Source organism: Semicossyphus pulcher, unplaced genomic scaffold (assembly GCF_022749685.1).
Source record: "Semicossyphus pulcher isolate SPU_LCO1_2020_fin unplaced genomic scaffold, fSemPul1.0.p SCAF_11, whole genome shotgun sequence".
Lineage (NCBI taxonomy): Eukaryota > Metazoa > Chordata > Actinopteri > Labriformes > Labridae > Semicossyphus > Semicossyphus pulcher.
This window is the reverse complement of record NW_027211615.1, coordinates 17,447,351-17,462,078: the sequence shown is the minus strand read 5'-3', so window position 1 is coordinate 17,462,078 and position 14,728 is coordinate 17,447,351. Positions and strand designations below refer to the sequence as shown.

Here is a 14,728-nt window from a genome sequence, read left to right as displayed (position 1 = left end):
AAGCAAACAGTCTAAAAAGGAAAGCGACCGTCAGCGAGGAAAATCAAAAGTTACAACCGGAGCCAACCGTGGACGTCACACATGCAACACTGTCTGGAAGTCTGGGAAGCGTGCTCCCGCAATTACCGTTTATCGCCATAGGTGTCGCCAAAGAGAAGGAAACTGAGATCTTCGTGATTATATCCTTAAGATCTGGGTGAACTGAGCATTTAAAGGAATATGTACTTTTCTTACAACCTCGTCTTATTTCACATTATTGCTGCCGTTTCCAAATGTCACAGTCTGACCTTACCTAACATAACTAACCTAAGGAGAAGGAAAGTACTCTTCTAAAAAGACAGATAAACATTTCATTGTACTACATATGGGCCTGTGCCCACTATGGGTGGGACAAAATATCAATTGATGCCTCTTTAAACAGATTTTTGACTCACTGTGTCACTACTTCATGACTCCTTGCTGTGGTGCAAAATTAATTGGCCGAAGAAGTTAATCAGATATATGATTGTCTTGCAATGCATCAATTATCGCAGAATTGCTGTATCGTGATATTATTGTTATCCTGGGCCACGTATCGTGTATCGTATTGTGTTACCCTGATATTCCCGCCCCTAGTGTCCAACACTGTTTTTTGTCGTCAGTTGAAGTTGAATAGTTAAACTTTTGGAACACTGTTGTTGTCAACTTGTCAATGTCACTTCTCTCTCACCGACCAATCAAAATCAAGAAGGGGCGGGACTTGAAATACGTACTTTGTCAACAACCAACAATTTCCAGGTGTAGAGCTTGTGCTAACGCCAGGACACGTTTCCTTTCCATTGTTTTTGTTTACTTTGTGAATAAAAGCAAATATTAAGCATACAGAGTGATTTAAAACAGACTTAACGATCACTACCGAGGGAAAAGGAAGTGCTGCCAGACAACTTTTGTAACCTAGCAACAGTAAGCGCCAGTTAGAAGTGCTCAGAAACGAGGTTAAATGTCGCTGCCAGCACAAAAAAAGCCGCTAGTGGACACAGGCCCTAAACTTCTCACCTTGAGAAGAAAATCATTTTGAGCGTGAAGCATTTCTACACTTATCATGGTAATTAAAACAAGGATTTTAAAAACTAGACAGATCATTATTACAAAGATTTACAGAATGTAAACATTATAAAAGTATAAAGCCCAAGCTGCAAAAAACTGCAAAAATAAGACAAAGATAGTAAAAAACTAAAGTTGATGTCCCTAACCTAACAGTCCAAGAAACACTGCCACAGTTTTTATAGGTCACATTTTTAGTTTCCTCTCAGGATCTTTTAAAGCATGTGTTTATGACTAAAGTAGCAATAAGAGCCTCTGTGTGTGTTTGCGTCGAATATGTCAGGGGAGGTGTGTAGATGCGTCTCTGACACAAAGGGGTGTGAGGCTCACCAGTTGTGGACGAGATGTTCACGTCGATGCTGATCTCCGGGATGCCTCCGCCCTTCAGAGCCGCCACGCAGGTGTACGTGCCGAAGTCGGTGAACTTGAGGTCTATGATGTCCAGGTTGGTGGTCCCGGGGGAGATGTCGGGGTCCGTCTGGGTGATGACCATACGCTCGGAGCTGCGCAGGGCACGGCCGTTCTTCAGCCAGCTGAACGTCAGCTCCTCTGGGGGGGTCGCCTCCACCTGGTGGGACACTCAGGAGGTTGATATATGTGTTGAATTGTTATTATATGTAGAATATGTGTGTTAAGTTTGAAAGTGGTTATCCATACCTGACAGGATATCTTGACTTCCCGTCCAATCTGGATGTTGTCATCATTGTGGTAGGGGTCAGGAGTGATCCAGAATCGCCCCTTTTTCAAAGCTGTGAAGAGAAGGGAGGATCATAAAATCATTTGTACCACAGACTGTATGTAAGGAATCCACGTCGACCAGCTGAGACTCCACTGGTTGTTAAAACAAGCCATATTATACAGAAGTCTATGAGAAAAAGATTCTTTATCAAACTCAATATATGCACTGAGTTGACATCCAAATGACATTTTGGTCTGAATTGTGAGTTTCAAGACTACTTCAACACACCATGATGTTTATTAGGACCAACTTGTAGTAAAATATACTGTATGACTGAGCAGGATATGCTTTAGGGCATGACTACCTGTGATTGACAAGTCCCTACGATGGCTGCCTGTCAACAAGGTGAGAGATACAGCAATGCGTAACCATCCTGTCATCAAAGCAGGTCAATTCTGGTTCTAAAAAAAAAGAGCTGAAAAACTCAGGGCTTCAAAAATGGGGTTCACTAACCAATGGGTGAAGGCGTGGTGTCCAGTTCAGTCCAGCACATGCTAGTGGAACAAACACTTAAAGAGGGGGTATTATGCTGTTTGACATTTTAAGACATATATATATATGTATATATATATACATATATATATATAATGTTACAATGCTGGATGTCAAGACTAAACGTGGGTAAAGTTTCATATCTGTAGGTGAAAATATGTTGGTCTAATCCCCAGGCTTCTCAGATCAGTCTGCAGGCCGCTGTGAACGCAGGTTTCACACTGTTTTTCTACACGCTGCACTTTGTGACGTCACAAAGGCAGGCTTCGAGCTGGCCAATCAGAAGAAAGTGGGCTTGTAGGTGCGGCATTTCTTAAAGGGACATATGAGGGCCTGCACAGAGCACCAGTGTGAGAAAAATGATGGGTTTTATTGACTGTAAATTATGCTAAGCTACTCCACAGGTATCACAGAGTGAAATATGAAGCTTGAAACGAGCATAATACCCCCCCGTTAATGTAGGTTCGGGCTCTGTTGGTCAAATTGTTGTGAACATGTAATCCCAAAGATTTGATTGAATCACTACTAATGGCTGTAAATCGCTGTCATGCGTCTGCAGGTTACTTCAAATGCGCAGGCATACAGCGTTGGGTCACAGCTACCTGATTTAACTGTTGTAAGCTTATGTGTCACTTCAGTATCGGGGATGTTTCACAGTAGAAACGTTTGTGACATGTGTAACTGTTCTTCTGAATGTGAGCCTTTGATGCAGCTGAAGGGTCAAACACAGAACTGAGCAGAAAAGAAGAATCATATGTTTGTTTTGAAGACTGGAGCTTTGAACCAACATTAATATTGATAGCTACAGTGGAAAGAAACCTACAGCATGCAGGCAGGTTCACGCACACACTCGCACTAACACACACATTGTGAAATTGGAGAGATACCTAACAAAATATCCACCATTTCTAATCCAATTTGGTTTGCAAACTCCATTTTCAAAGCCTAGCTTCCCTGCACTGCAAAAAGGCGATGATTTCATTATAATGCATGCTGTATTGGTTCCAAACCCCGCGCCTCGACTGTTCAATTCATCTCCTCAGCGGAAAAAAAAGCTGACGGCACCATGGAAATCTTTTCATCTAGCAATTCCCAAGTGACATTATCATATTCAGTTTGGTAAAGGGAAAGCGAAAACAAAACCTGCGTGTCAGATTTAAACACAGGAAATTGAATGTGCAAAACACTGTGATGCCTGCCGAGCTGCACTTTGAGGCGAGCGACGAGTGACACGCGCCTCCTTGACATGATCTTCCTGCTCGCGTTTGAAATCAGCGTCGGCAGGCGGCGAATCCTATTTAAGACGTGTGTCAGATACAAATATTACAATCGTGTCAACAGTCACAAATTCTTCTGCTACACACTACCTATCAATCACGTCTTGTATAACTCAATCGTACCGGCATGGAAACTGTGTCAATTAGCATAATACTGCGTGGAGCATATATCTGTGACCTTTATGGGCATGGAGATAATACACATCATTACCTGTGAGCCACGTTTATTTCCCATTTGGGCTCAGCTCTGCTTCACAGTGTACATCTATAACACACACGCCTAGATTCAATTTCCTGTAAGCCAACATACACTCTATAGGGTTAATGAGACAATATGAAGTCCATGGTGGAAGCCGTTATGGAGCGTATCTGTGAGGAAACACATTTCAATCAATCATAAATGTCAGAGACTTGTAGTTCTAACTTGACAGTTTGAAAAGGCTTTTGTGTTCTGGGGATGTGCTCAGCTCAAGAAAGTGTTATCTTTTTCACACACACACACACACACACACACACACACACACACACACACACACATACACACACACTGTATTCCCACACTGAGTCATGTCCTGTCACAGGTGACAGCGGATAAACATTTGGATTAACTGCTTTCCTCTTATTGCATTCCTCCAGATCGAGTATATTCTTCTCCAAACTTAAGAAACTACAACACAACCAGCACTGAACCGTCCCCGTCCGAGCTCTGCTCCTCCATCAGACCAGGTTTAATCTCTTCAGGTGCTTATAGTTATGTTTCTCAAAAGCAACACAAGGCCAAACAAAATCAATTGGATCAAATAAAGTATAGTTTTGACCAATTATTCTCCTCGGCACTTGTAGTTCTCCACTGACAAAAGGTACTGTATATGTCTGAATCATAGAATCACCTCTTATAAAGTAGCTGTATAGATTGAGCGTTGCTATGTCGACCTGGAGAGCTTTAAAAAACATCATGGATTAAGTTGCAGAGATGAACAGGGACTACAAACATGGCTGAAATATTGTGCTTTTAAAGGCAGCAGGTGAGGGTTTTATTCTATCCTATACATCTAATACAGAAATATATTAGCTTTGTGTTTTTGTACTTTACTTTTGAGTTTGATTTTGATGTTTAATTGACTTGTTCGGTTGATTCAATTTTCTTAGCCTCGACGATCAATCATGGAGAGTTTCATCTTGTTCAGAGGAACTAAACGGCCAGAGGACATGGACAAAAAACTTTGATTGTGGATTCTTTAATGGCGATGAGATGAAAAAACTATAAAATAATTCAATCCAAAAAAAGTTTTTTTACAGTCAAACATTATACTTCTTTCAATCTGTCTTCCAGCTATCTGACTGCTAAACCACACTGCTCACGCCAGAGGTAAACCCAGCAAACCTTTGCTCTTTAGTGGTGATCACTGAATGTGCCTCAGGGGGAAATATTCACCTGAGAATCATGTTAGGAGACACCACCGTCCTCTGAAGGAAACACAAACAGTGAGGCTAACAAACACCGATGTTGTGTAGAAAAACTTCACTGCCCACAGGATGTGATTAACTCAATTCTTAAATGCCCAATGGACCCTGCAATCCTGTCACAATACAATGTGGATGATGTGGATGATTGCCTTGGTCTTAATTACCAATATGTACTAGACTACAACACTTCCTGCAAAATGACGAGTCTCGCGGCAAGTCTGGGTGTTGTAGTCACATGCTAACAGGCTGAAGTGTTATCACTTCAGTGTCCCACTGTAACAAAAGACACCAGCGCTTTAAGAATTATTAACGTAATATATTTAAAGCAACGTAGCCCTGGTCCCGGGGAGAGAGAGAGGGGTTAGAGCTGGGGCATGCACATGACCCTGGTCACATGATCATGAACCCTGGTGTAGCTTTTTATGACTCTGAAGAAGAAGTACAATTCTACGGAAGCCCTAAGCGGACAACCATCCAAACATTTTATTTACAAAATGAATTATTTCCGGCTGCTTTCTCCAGATCTCGAGCTTTATCTTGTTATCTCGGGGTAATAACTCTGGTTTTCCCGTGATAACGGATTAATTTATCTTATTATCTTGAGATATTATCTTATTATAAGCTTGCTGTCTCTGATAATGGGATCATTTTCTGGCAATCTAGAAAACAAAACAACAGGCTGGCCTATGTGATAAGACAGACCACAACATGCCATGCTGCCATTGCCCACACTAATGAGGCAAGTTGAGCCTGTTTCTTTGTTTGCTTTGTGCTTCTGCAACTCTGGGGATGCAAGATCATCTGACATTAAGGTGGAGCAGCGTTGTTATCTGGAAATAACGAGATACATGAGCTGAGATCACGAGAAAACAACCCGAAATCACTTCTTATGGCTTAAAAAAGGAGAAAACAAAATGTATGGATGCATGTCTGCTTAGGGCTTCCGTACAATGCAGCCTGGAGTCTCTGACACACAGACTGGCAGCTGCCTCATATGAAAGTTTGGATTGGGGACAAGTCCTTTCTGTCTCCAACGAATTCTACACCCTTGATTCACAATAAGTTTCAAATGTACCTTCAAAAAGGCAGTCTTGAACCTCACTATTAAACTGTTTAGCAATTCAAACTGAAAGAGTGTGTGTTCATATTAACTTTGCTAAATGTGTTACTGATCTGATTCCAACTCAAATAAAACTAAAACATAAAACTGAGCAGGTTTTTTTTAGGCCCAGATCACAGTTAAGAAATAAAGTATTCTCCATGTCTTTGCACTTTTATGATTAAAAAGTTCTGAAGTGATTGCCGACATAAGGGAAGAGCAGATTACAGTCCACACTGACCCGAGCGCCTGTGCTTCCCTTTTTAATATCTATGATAATACAAGCACACCAAGGAGACTCGCTATATTATCATACTGATCAGACGAGTCACCGGCACGCAGCAGGGCTAACAGCAATTTCAAAACAAAAATCACTGCAGAGTCTGAACATCAGCTGCAACCTCTTTCTCACCTAACGCTTAATGTTGTGAAACATCTTATTTAGAGGTAATTTACAGGAAATTAGAGGAAAGAAACTTTTTTTAAAGTCGTCGTGCGAGGTGAAAAGATGTGTTTTAATTTGAAATAATCTGCTCCAACAGATTTAAATTTAGATCTTACAACCACAGATTTTAACTCCAACAGGAGCACAAACGTCCGATTTAATCACCACGGTCGCTTCCCTACTTTCCCACACTTCTCCTCGCGGTGACTCACTTCCCTCATTTCCGCTCAGAGCTGCAGTCCCACGTCAGAATCGCCGCATGTGTGCACTCATGCATATTTCACAATCGGCTCCTCGTCCACATTCGAGCCTCCCTTTTCCTGCAGTTTTTTCTCACTATAAATATTGAATAGCAAGTAGGCATTCCTGTAAATCGACTACATTTGTGTACAAGGGAGATAAGTGGGCATTACTTCACCTGGTTGTAGTACATTCTGCAGGACAGGCGCAGTGACTCAAATGGAGCCTGTTCCCTTATGCATGGGAGAGAATCTAAGAACTGGAGGTGTTTTGAAAGAGGGGGACTGTGGTGAGTGTGTGAGGTGAGGAGTACAGTGCTGGGAGCCTTTGTCAAGTGATGTACCACCGTCACTCTTCCCACCACATTTTGTGATAACCAATTCATGGAAAAAAGTCACATGAATGTTTAAAGAGAACTCCGCTCGGGAACAGAACTTTCCCATTTACAGTGAAGCTGGAAGTCCCCAACTATTGTTACATAACTTTTCAAAACAGCATTAAATTCTTAGTACTTGTGTACACAGTAGGAGTGAGTGAGTCACACTATAGGCACAGTATCACTTATACATTATACATCACAATAGCCCTGTATTGAAAATTAATGTACGTACGTCTATTTTTCTGAAGCTTACATCAATTCTTTGCTCAGTTGTCATGGAGATGGACCTGTTGACATGGGAGCTCAAATCCATCCCCATGACAGCTGTGGAGGGGATGATTCTATATGTTGCCTCTCTAGCGACAGCCCACCATCCACAACAACCTGGAAATGATGCGAGTGTGAGCTTTAACTTGATTCAACTGCAGCTAAAATTATATTTTTTGAGAGGCTAATATACATTTTTTTCCCCCCTGTATTTTAATTTGACACCCCATCACTTCCCATCATTAGTAGTAAACATGGGCAGTTATGTGGTGGATAACTTTATGCAAGAATAAGGGGCCAATGGAAGTGGCTTCAGCTGCCCCTCTGTCAAGTGCTGGGGGCTCTGGCTGTGCTGCTGAGGGTGGGGCTGTAGGGCAGCCCGGGTCCGGCCCTATCCCTCATTGCTGTATCAGCATTGTAGTGATTATTGTTGCAATGTATACTATTGTATTGTAGAACATCATTATCACACCAATATTATATAAATACTGTAGTGCCTTCTTATTATTATACAGTATTGTTCTTCACTGTCACTGCCATATGACTTTATTATCATTATCACAGCTATTTAATGGTGTATATAAAGTGTTATATATTACTATTAGCTTATTATGCTGTTTTAAATATTTGACCTATCATAACTTAAAATATAGATTTTATTACATGATTATATAAATACAAAATATTTATGATAATGCTTGTATATGTGTGTGTGTGTGTGTGTGTGTGTGTGTATGTCTGTGTATATACTGTATCTACTACTTTATCTTCTTTTTTTTAATTCTTCGTGTTTGCCTTCAGTGTCACTAGTTTGTGACGTTATTTCACCAATAAAACAAAAAAAGAAAAGGAAGTGACACTAGTTAGTAAAAAGGCTAAATCTGAATTCGAATCTAATTTCTTTGTTAATCACTTTTGATGAGAAAACATAAGACATACAGATTTTGAAAAATAAAGAAATGCTGGTTATAGTTTAGTAATGCCTTGATGCTAAAACCAGCTTTGTAAACTGTTACATCCTGCTTAGTCTGCATTATGTTATGTTAGCTTCATCAATTGAAAGCTGTGGGAAAGAACAAGCTTTCGTTCTAACGTTAATGAAGTTAAGTGTTCACTTTTTGTGTACTCGATGTCAGCTGCTGTTGAGATATAAAAGAACATTTTATGTCAGTGTCAAAAAACTGTGACATTGTAAGCTTTATAAAGATCATCGTTAATCAGGATTCATCTACCACATACCACCGCCAGTAAACAAGCCTCCTCTGGTCGTAGCTCCTGTGCTAGGTGCTAACTAAAGCATGATCCATCAGCACAGTAAGAAAACTATAAAACACACATCTCAGGCAGCAGGGTAGAAAACCCAGCGTTGGGCGTCAGGCGCTGGGGCAGAAAACAGGAGTTAACATACGCACAAACAAAATCTGCATGAATTATTGATGCATCTCGGAGGCTGGTTTCCTTTTATCACCGTCACGGTTTCCTCTCATTGAACCTTGACTGTGGCAACACGCCAGGAAGTAAAACATCGACTGTAGTGGCACTTACAGGACAGGAGCTCCCTTTTTTCATGGTAATATCAAGAGCAGAAATGGAGGTTCTGCTCGTGCTTACATTTGCATTTCCTGTATCCTGTTCTGCCTGGGAGATTGCATGCAGTTCAATGGTGATGCAGTGGATATTCAAAGCATTCTTTTGGATCATTACTGGACATATAACAATGTTCCAATGTTCTCTTTTCCTTTTTACCACAGACTGAAGTGCCTCCGCCTGCAGCCAGCCTGCGTGATTCTCCATAGCTTTAATAGCCTGTGGGAATAATGGGTGGCCTGTACATGAAAAGCGCAGATAATCACACAAAGAGAAAAGCCCCGGTTGAGGCCTTCTTCTACAGAGAGCTCATGTCGCACGGCAGGATTACAATACCACCTCAGGGGAGCTTCTTAGCAGGGCAAAAGTACACACAGCCCTGACATACTGACTGTGACACGCACGTACAGACACTAGTAATGACAAAGAGCCAATGGCATCAGTTATGTGCGCACACACGGATGCAGCAGAAAAACAGAGTTCGAATGTGTTTTTTTCCTCTGCTTCCTCCCTCCCTTTGTCTGCTGGAGAAGAAAGACGTGTCTGAATCATTATCTTCCTGCCTACCCATCACTCCATCTCATTTTTCAGTCCGTCCTGCCTGTCTGTCTCCCAGCAGGCTTCACACCGCGCTCTCCATTCATTCTTGCAGAGAATTATCAGCATGTGAAGCCGAACTCATCTCTCAGCGCCAGATGGATGTCACTCTAACCGCCTCTCTCCTCTGCCTCATCTGCTCCGCTCAAGGTTAAACACAAAAAAAGGACACGGGGCATTAGCAACGGTTCAAAACACAAGGCATTCAGTCACACGTGCGCGTTTGTACGGTCATCCAAACACCTTTCATTTTCCTATTATCACCCCATGCTTCTTCGCATTAGCGCCAACACATTCCCCCATGCATCAGCACCTTTACAACATCACGGCCACACGCGCACACACGTCCGGTCTTTGGTGGGAAATGAGTCCTAAACGCAGCTCTCAACCTTCAGGCTGACCTCCGGCTTTAATTTATGTTGAAAAGCCCTCACATGCACACACGGGCGCTGAATGCACAAACAAAAACCGGCACATGCATATGTACCAGCACACGTACAAATACACACACAGACAGTCCTGAGGGCCGCAGCCCAAGAGACCAGCCTGCCTGTGCCAGTTCTGGCCATCCAGCCATTAAATCTGGCATTCATGAATGGAAATGTATTCAGCTTTGGACCAGAATTTATTCCAAAGCAAATTTGATAAGGGTCATTCACATGTTGATTCACATGCTGACAGCCAGGTTTTTACAAGGCCCGTCATGATTGCTTTCTCCACACCAAACAGTCTAAATATAAACAGCAGGGAGCTCACGGTGGAAAAGATTGCATTTTTGCTTCTCTATAAATAACAGCAAGCCTCCAATCAGCGTTACAAACTGCGGATGGTGGCTTGCGTGTTTGACTTTGTGCCGTATGCTTGAATGTGCGTGCATGTGTGGGTGTTTGGAATTAGTTGTGTCTACGGAGTGATGGATGTCTTGGGTGTAAAAGCCTCATACCTGAATTTGTCAGGAACTCCTTGAGGAATTGTCGAGAAAATCCGACGACAGCGCGGCGCCGTTTGATTTTGAATATTTGATCGCTGCAGCAGTGCTCGCTCCTCCGCATCACACAGAGGGAAAAAAAACATTGCTTAGCGGAAAAGACAGGGAACACATGCACAGGGTCGGCTCGTGTGTGTGCGTGGAGACGTGGGAACAAAATGCCAGGCCAGCCGCCCATTTCAACACCATCCACAGACAGTACTGTCTCAATTCACCAACTCATCATTTTGGAGCTGCCTACTCATATTTGAGCTGCAGAGGAACCCGCGCAGAGTATCTTTGCATTGTCACAGCACATATCTCACAAACTGGCATGTTTGTGGACAGAATGGACTCAAGTGGCCGAGGAGAGCAGGGTATTGACCTGCGTATGAAGACGTGTTGCGGACCCTTAATCCATAAAAGGATCTGGTCAGCAGGGAGACGCGGTGCCAGCAGCCTGCTGGGCCGGCTGTGGAGATGGCCAAGCCCTGGACGGCGGTCTGGCTGGTGGGACAGTATGGCCAGAGAAACCACCATCTGCTGGGGAGAGATGTGTGTTTGCACACACACAGGCCCTTTTTGCAACAGCAGTTTGAGAGGGCTTCTCAAGGACTGGAGCGGAGAGGGAACAAGCTGAGATAGACGACGATGAGGCCACAGGGTGACCCTGCAAAACACGCAGGATAAACTCAGAGGAGCAGGAGAAAATCTATTTGCATTTCGTGCACAAGTGCAGCAAATGCACGTGAATATCAACACACATGCACAGACGGATGACCAGCATTTCTTGTGTAGTGCTTATAATTCCAACATTTCAGGCCAAACTCTCCATGGCCACACATATATTAGCAATCGGCTTTTTTGTGAGTATTTTTGCATTATTTATTTTGAAGGCTGTTTTGAGTTTCAGTCAAGATATTCTAAAATCAACAGGCAGGAGAATATTTATGTGAAAAAGTATTTGTATGTGTGCACACAGTCAGACACAGACAGTCTCTCCTTCTGTTGCCTCTATTTCTTGCACACACACACACACACACACACACACACACACACACACACACACACACAAACAAAGAGCAACTAAAGGTCTGTCTGCGCTCTCGCCTCGAGCTTGGCTTATCCTCTCTCAATTTCCCTTTTTTCCTCACTTCAAAGTGCCACGTCAGAAAAAAAGTTGCCAGACTGCTTGACTGCTCGGTTTTGTCGAACCTAATTAAAGGAAGGACACAATTTGTCATGTGTGAATATGACATTAGTTTGTATTGAAAGAGAGGAAGCAACATGTGGGATATACAGGGAAACAAAGCGAAATATCTACATGATTAAATTATAAGTTAGTCGCTATAAAAAAGCTTTAGGAAGGAGATGCAGTACGTTCAATACCAGGGCCGTGACTGCACTGCATATAGTACATTACTTACCGACATGGTAGCTATTCCAAGGTGTTTCCTTTGTATTATGAGTAGAATAAGATTGAATTCATGCATGATTCACACACTGACAGGCAGGAGAGTAAAGTAAAAAGAGCAAATCCATCCAGAGCACTACAAGCTCACCTCATCCACTCCGCCTTCACATGTGCTTGGACAGTCCGCCCTTTTAAGGGCCATCTCAAACCAGTTGAGGGGAGGCATAAAGAGGACTATAGAACTCTGACAGAGAGTCTAAACTGGTTTGACACACCTCGGTCCACTACTTCAACACCTGTGACGATGTATCAGTTTACATAAGCCTATGACAGACATATGGCTATGGCCTTACACTGATCAGCCGTAACATTATGACCACTGGCAAGCGTAAGAATGTGAGCGACTCTGACGAGGGCCAAACTGTGATGGCTAGACGACTGGGTCAGAGCATCTCCTGAACTGCAGCTCTTGTGGGGTGTTCCCGGTCTGCAGCGGTCAGGACCTACCAGAAGTGGTCCAAGAAAGTAAAACTAGTGAACCCGCGACAGGGTCATGGCCAAGGCTCATTGATGCACGTGGGAGGTGAAGGCTGGCCCATGTGGTCCGATACAACAGAAGAGCTACTGTAGCTCAAATTGCTGAAAACGTTAATGCTGGTTCTGATAGAAAGTTGTCAGAACACAGTACATCACAGTTTGTTGCATATGGGGCTGCGCAGCTGCAGAACAGTCAGGGTGCCTATAGTGACCCCTGTCTACCGCCTTAAGCGCCTACGATGGGCACATGAGCGTCAGAAGGTGGCCTGGTCTGATGAATCACGTTTTCTTTTACATCATGTGGATGGCCGGGTGCGTTTGTGTCGCTTATCTAAGACATGGCACCAGGATGCACTATGGGAAGAAAGCAAGTCGGCAGAGGCAGTGTGATGCCCTGGGAAATGTTCTGCTGGGAAACCTTGGGTCCTGCCATTCATGTGGATGTTACTTTGACACGGACCACCTACCTAAACATTGTAGCAGACCAAGTACACCCCTTCATGAAAACAGTATTCCCTAATCAGCAGGATAATGCACCCTGCCACACTGCAAACATGGTTCAGGAATGGTTTGAGGAACACGAACACTTGGCCTCCAAATTCCCCAGATCTCAATCCAATCGAGCATCTGTGGGAGGTGCTGGACAAACAAGTCCGATCCATGGAGGCCCCACCTCGCAACTTACAGCCTTACAGGATCTGCTGCTCATGTCTTGATGCCTGATACCTCAGCACACCTTCAGAGGTCTAGTGGGCCTCGATGGGTCCGGGCTGTTTTGGCTGCATAAGTGGGACCTACACAATATTAGGCAGGTGGTCATAATGTTATGGCTAAACAGTGTATAAGTCATCTGATAAGTTATAGGAAATTGAAGTACAGTATATGTGGGATGTACTGTCAGTGAGCTAAAGAGGCCTAGAACATTAAATCTTAAACCGTTGAATTCCTCACTGAGTACATATCTACAATATTGGTCCCATAGACAGCAGCACACGTGTCAGAAAAGGTGGGAAGAGTCCTTTCTTTATCCTGTTTTCATGCTGTGTTCCGATTAAAAAATAACAACACATGAGGTGAAGTTCAGATCAAAGAAGATAAACATCACTTTGTTTCTATTTTCAAACACCCAACATGCTCTGTGGCGATGGAAATTTCTTGCTCACGGTGGAAATTTAGCACACCCTCATTTCAACCCCACCACCCACTCACCCAGCCCCCTTAATATGCGAACATGCTGAAAGCGTTTTCATGCAACGTGACACTCAGCGAGGAGGCATCAGTTTGACAATGTGCCACAGACATGCTGCAAAAGGCATGAGCGAACAATGGAGACACTGCTCCAAAAACAGGGTGCATCATGGGCATTATGGTTTGGTTTTGGAACGGCAGTTGCCGGGCAGAATATAAATATGTAGGCTGTTTATTTTGACATATTTCTAAATATACTGGATGTTTTTCATGATCTAAAAATGAAACAAGTCCTTGAGTATGTCGGGCATGTATCGCTGTATGTCTCCATTATTTCATGACTGCTGCTCTGCTTAATATGCAGCAAGAAATAATTGAAATCCATGAAATCTTTCCACAAACAATGTAATGTACTAATGCACAGTCAAACTGCCCACTCTCATCATCTGGTGCATGTTTATCCCTAAATTGCCTTAGCGTTAGTGACAGCTCATCAGACTCAGGGAGTGATGCGGTTGTCACGGTGAGTTGTGCGATAACGCACTGAATGTTTTTCATAGTTTATCAGTCAGTCCCAGAGTTATGAAAAACTGTACTGCTTTTGCTTTGCATCGTGGTTCTGTAATGTTCATTTGGACTCCACATCAAATAGTGATGTCATTTCAGTTAGTCTTACAACAATAATCACTATCCTTCAACCTCTAAGCTATTTGACATGTCATTTAAATATGTTGCACTAAGTGACAGACTGGAGAGGAGTTTTTGTGTTGATTGGATGTCATTTACAGCGCTCTTTCTGATATAAGAGACTGTCTTTAAGTATAGATGCCACATCCACACTGACAGGAGTCATTGTTTGTCAGTCTCAAGAGAACTATCCAATTTATTTCCTGATTTATTGATCCTTAATTTGCTCAGCCACTTATTGATTCATTATGTCATCTTGTCAT

At 42.9% G+C, this 14,728-nt stretch overlaps 1 protein-coding gene across 1 annotated transcript in view; it reads right to left on the bottom strand.

Annotated features, from left to right (window-relative positions):
• LOC138613419 (MAM domain-containing glycosylphosphatidylinositol anchor protein 2-like) overlaps positions 1 to 14,728 on the bottom strand; it is a 194,982-nt gene that overhangs the window by 78,273 nt on the left and 101,981 nt on the right. The window contains exons 7-8 of the mRNA XM_069687090.1: positions 1,741 to 1,832; positions 1,414 to 1,651 (exon numbers count right to left, since the gene is read on the bottom strand). Of these exons, the coding sequence (XP_069543191.1) occupies positions 1,414 to 1,651; positions 1,741 to 1,832 (330 nt within the window). The remainder of the gene's footprint in view (positions 1 to 1,413; positions 1,652 to 1,740; positions 1,833 to 14,728) is intronic.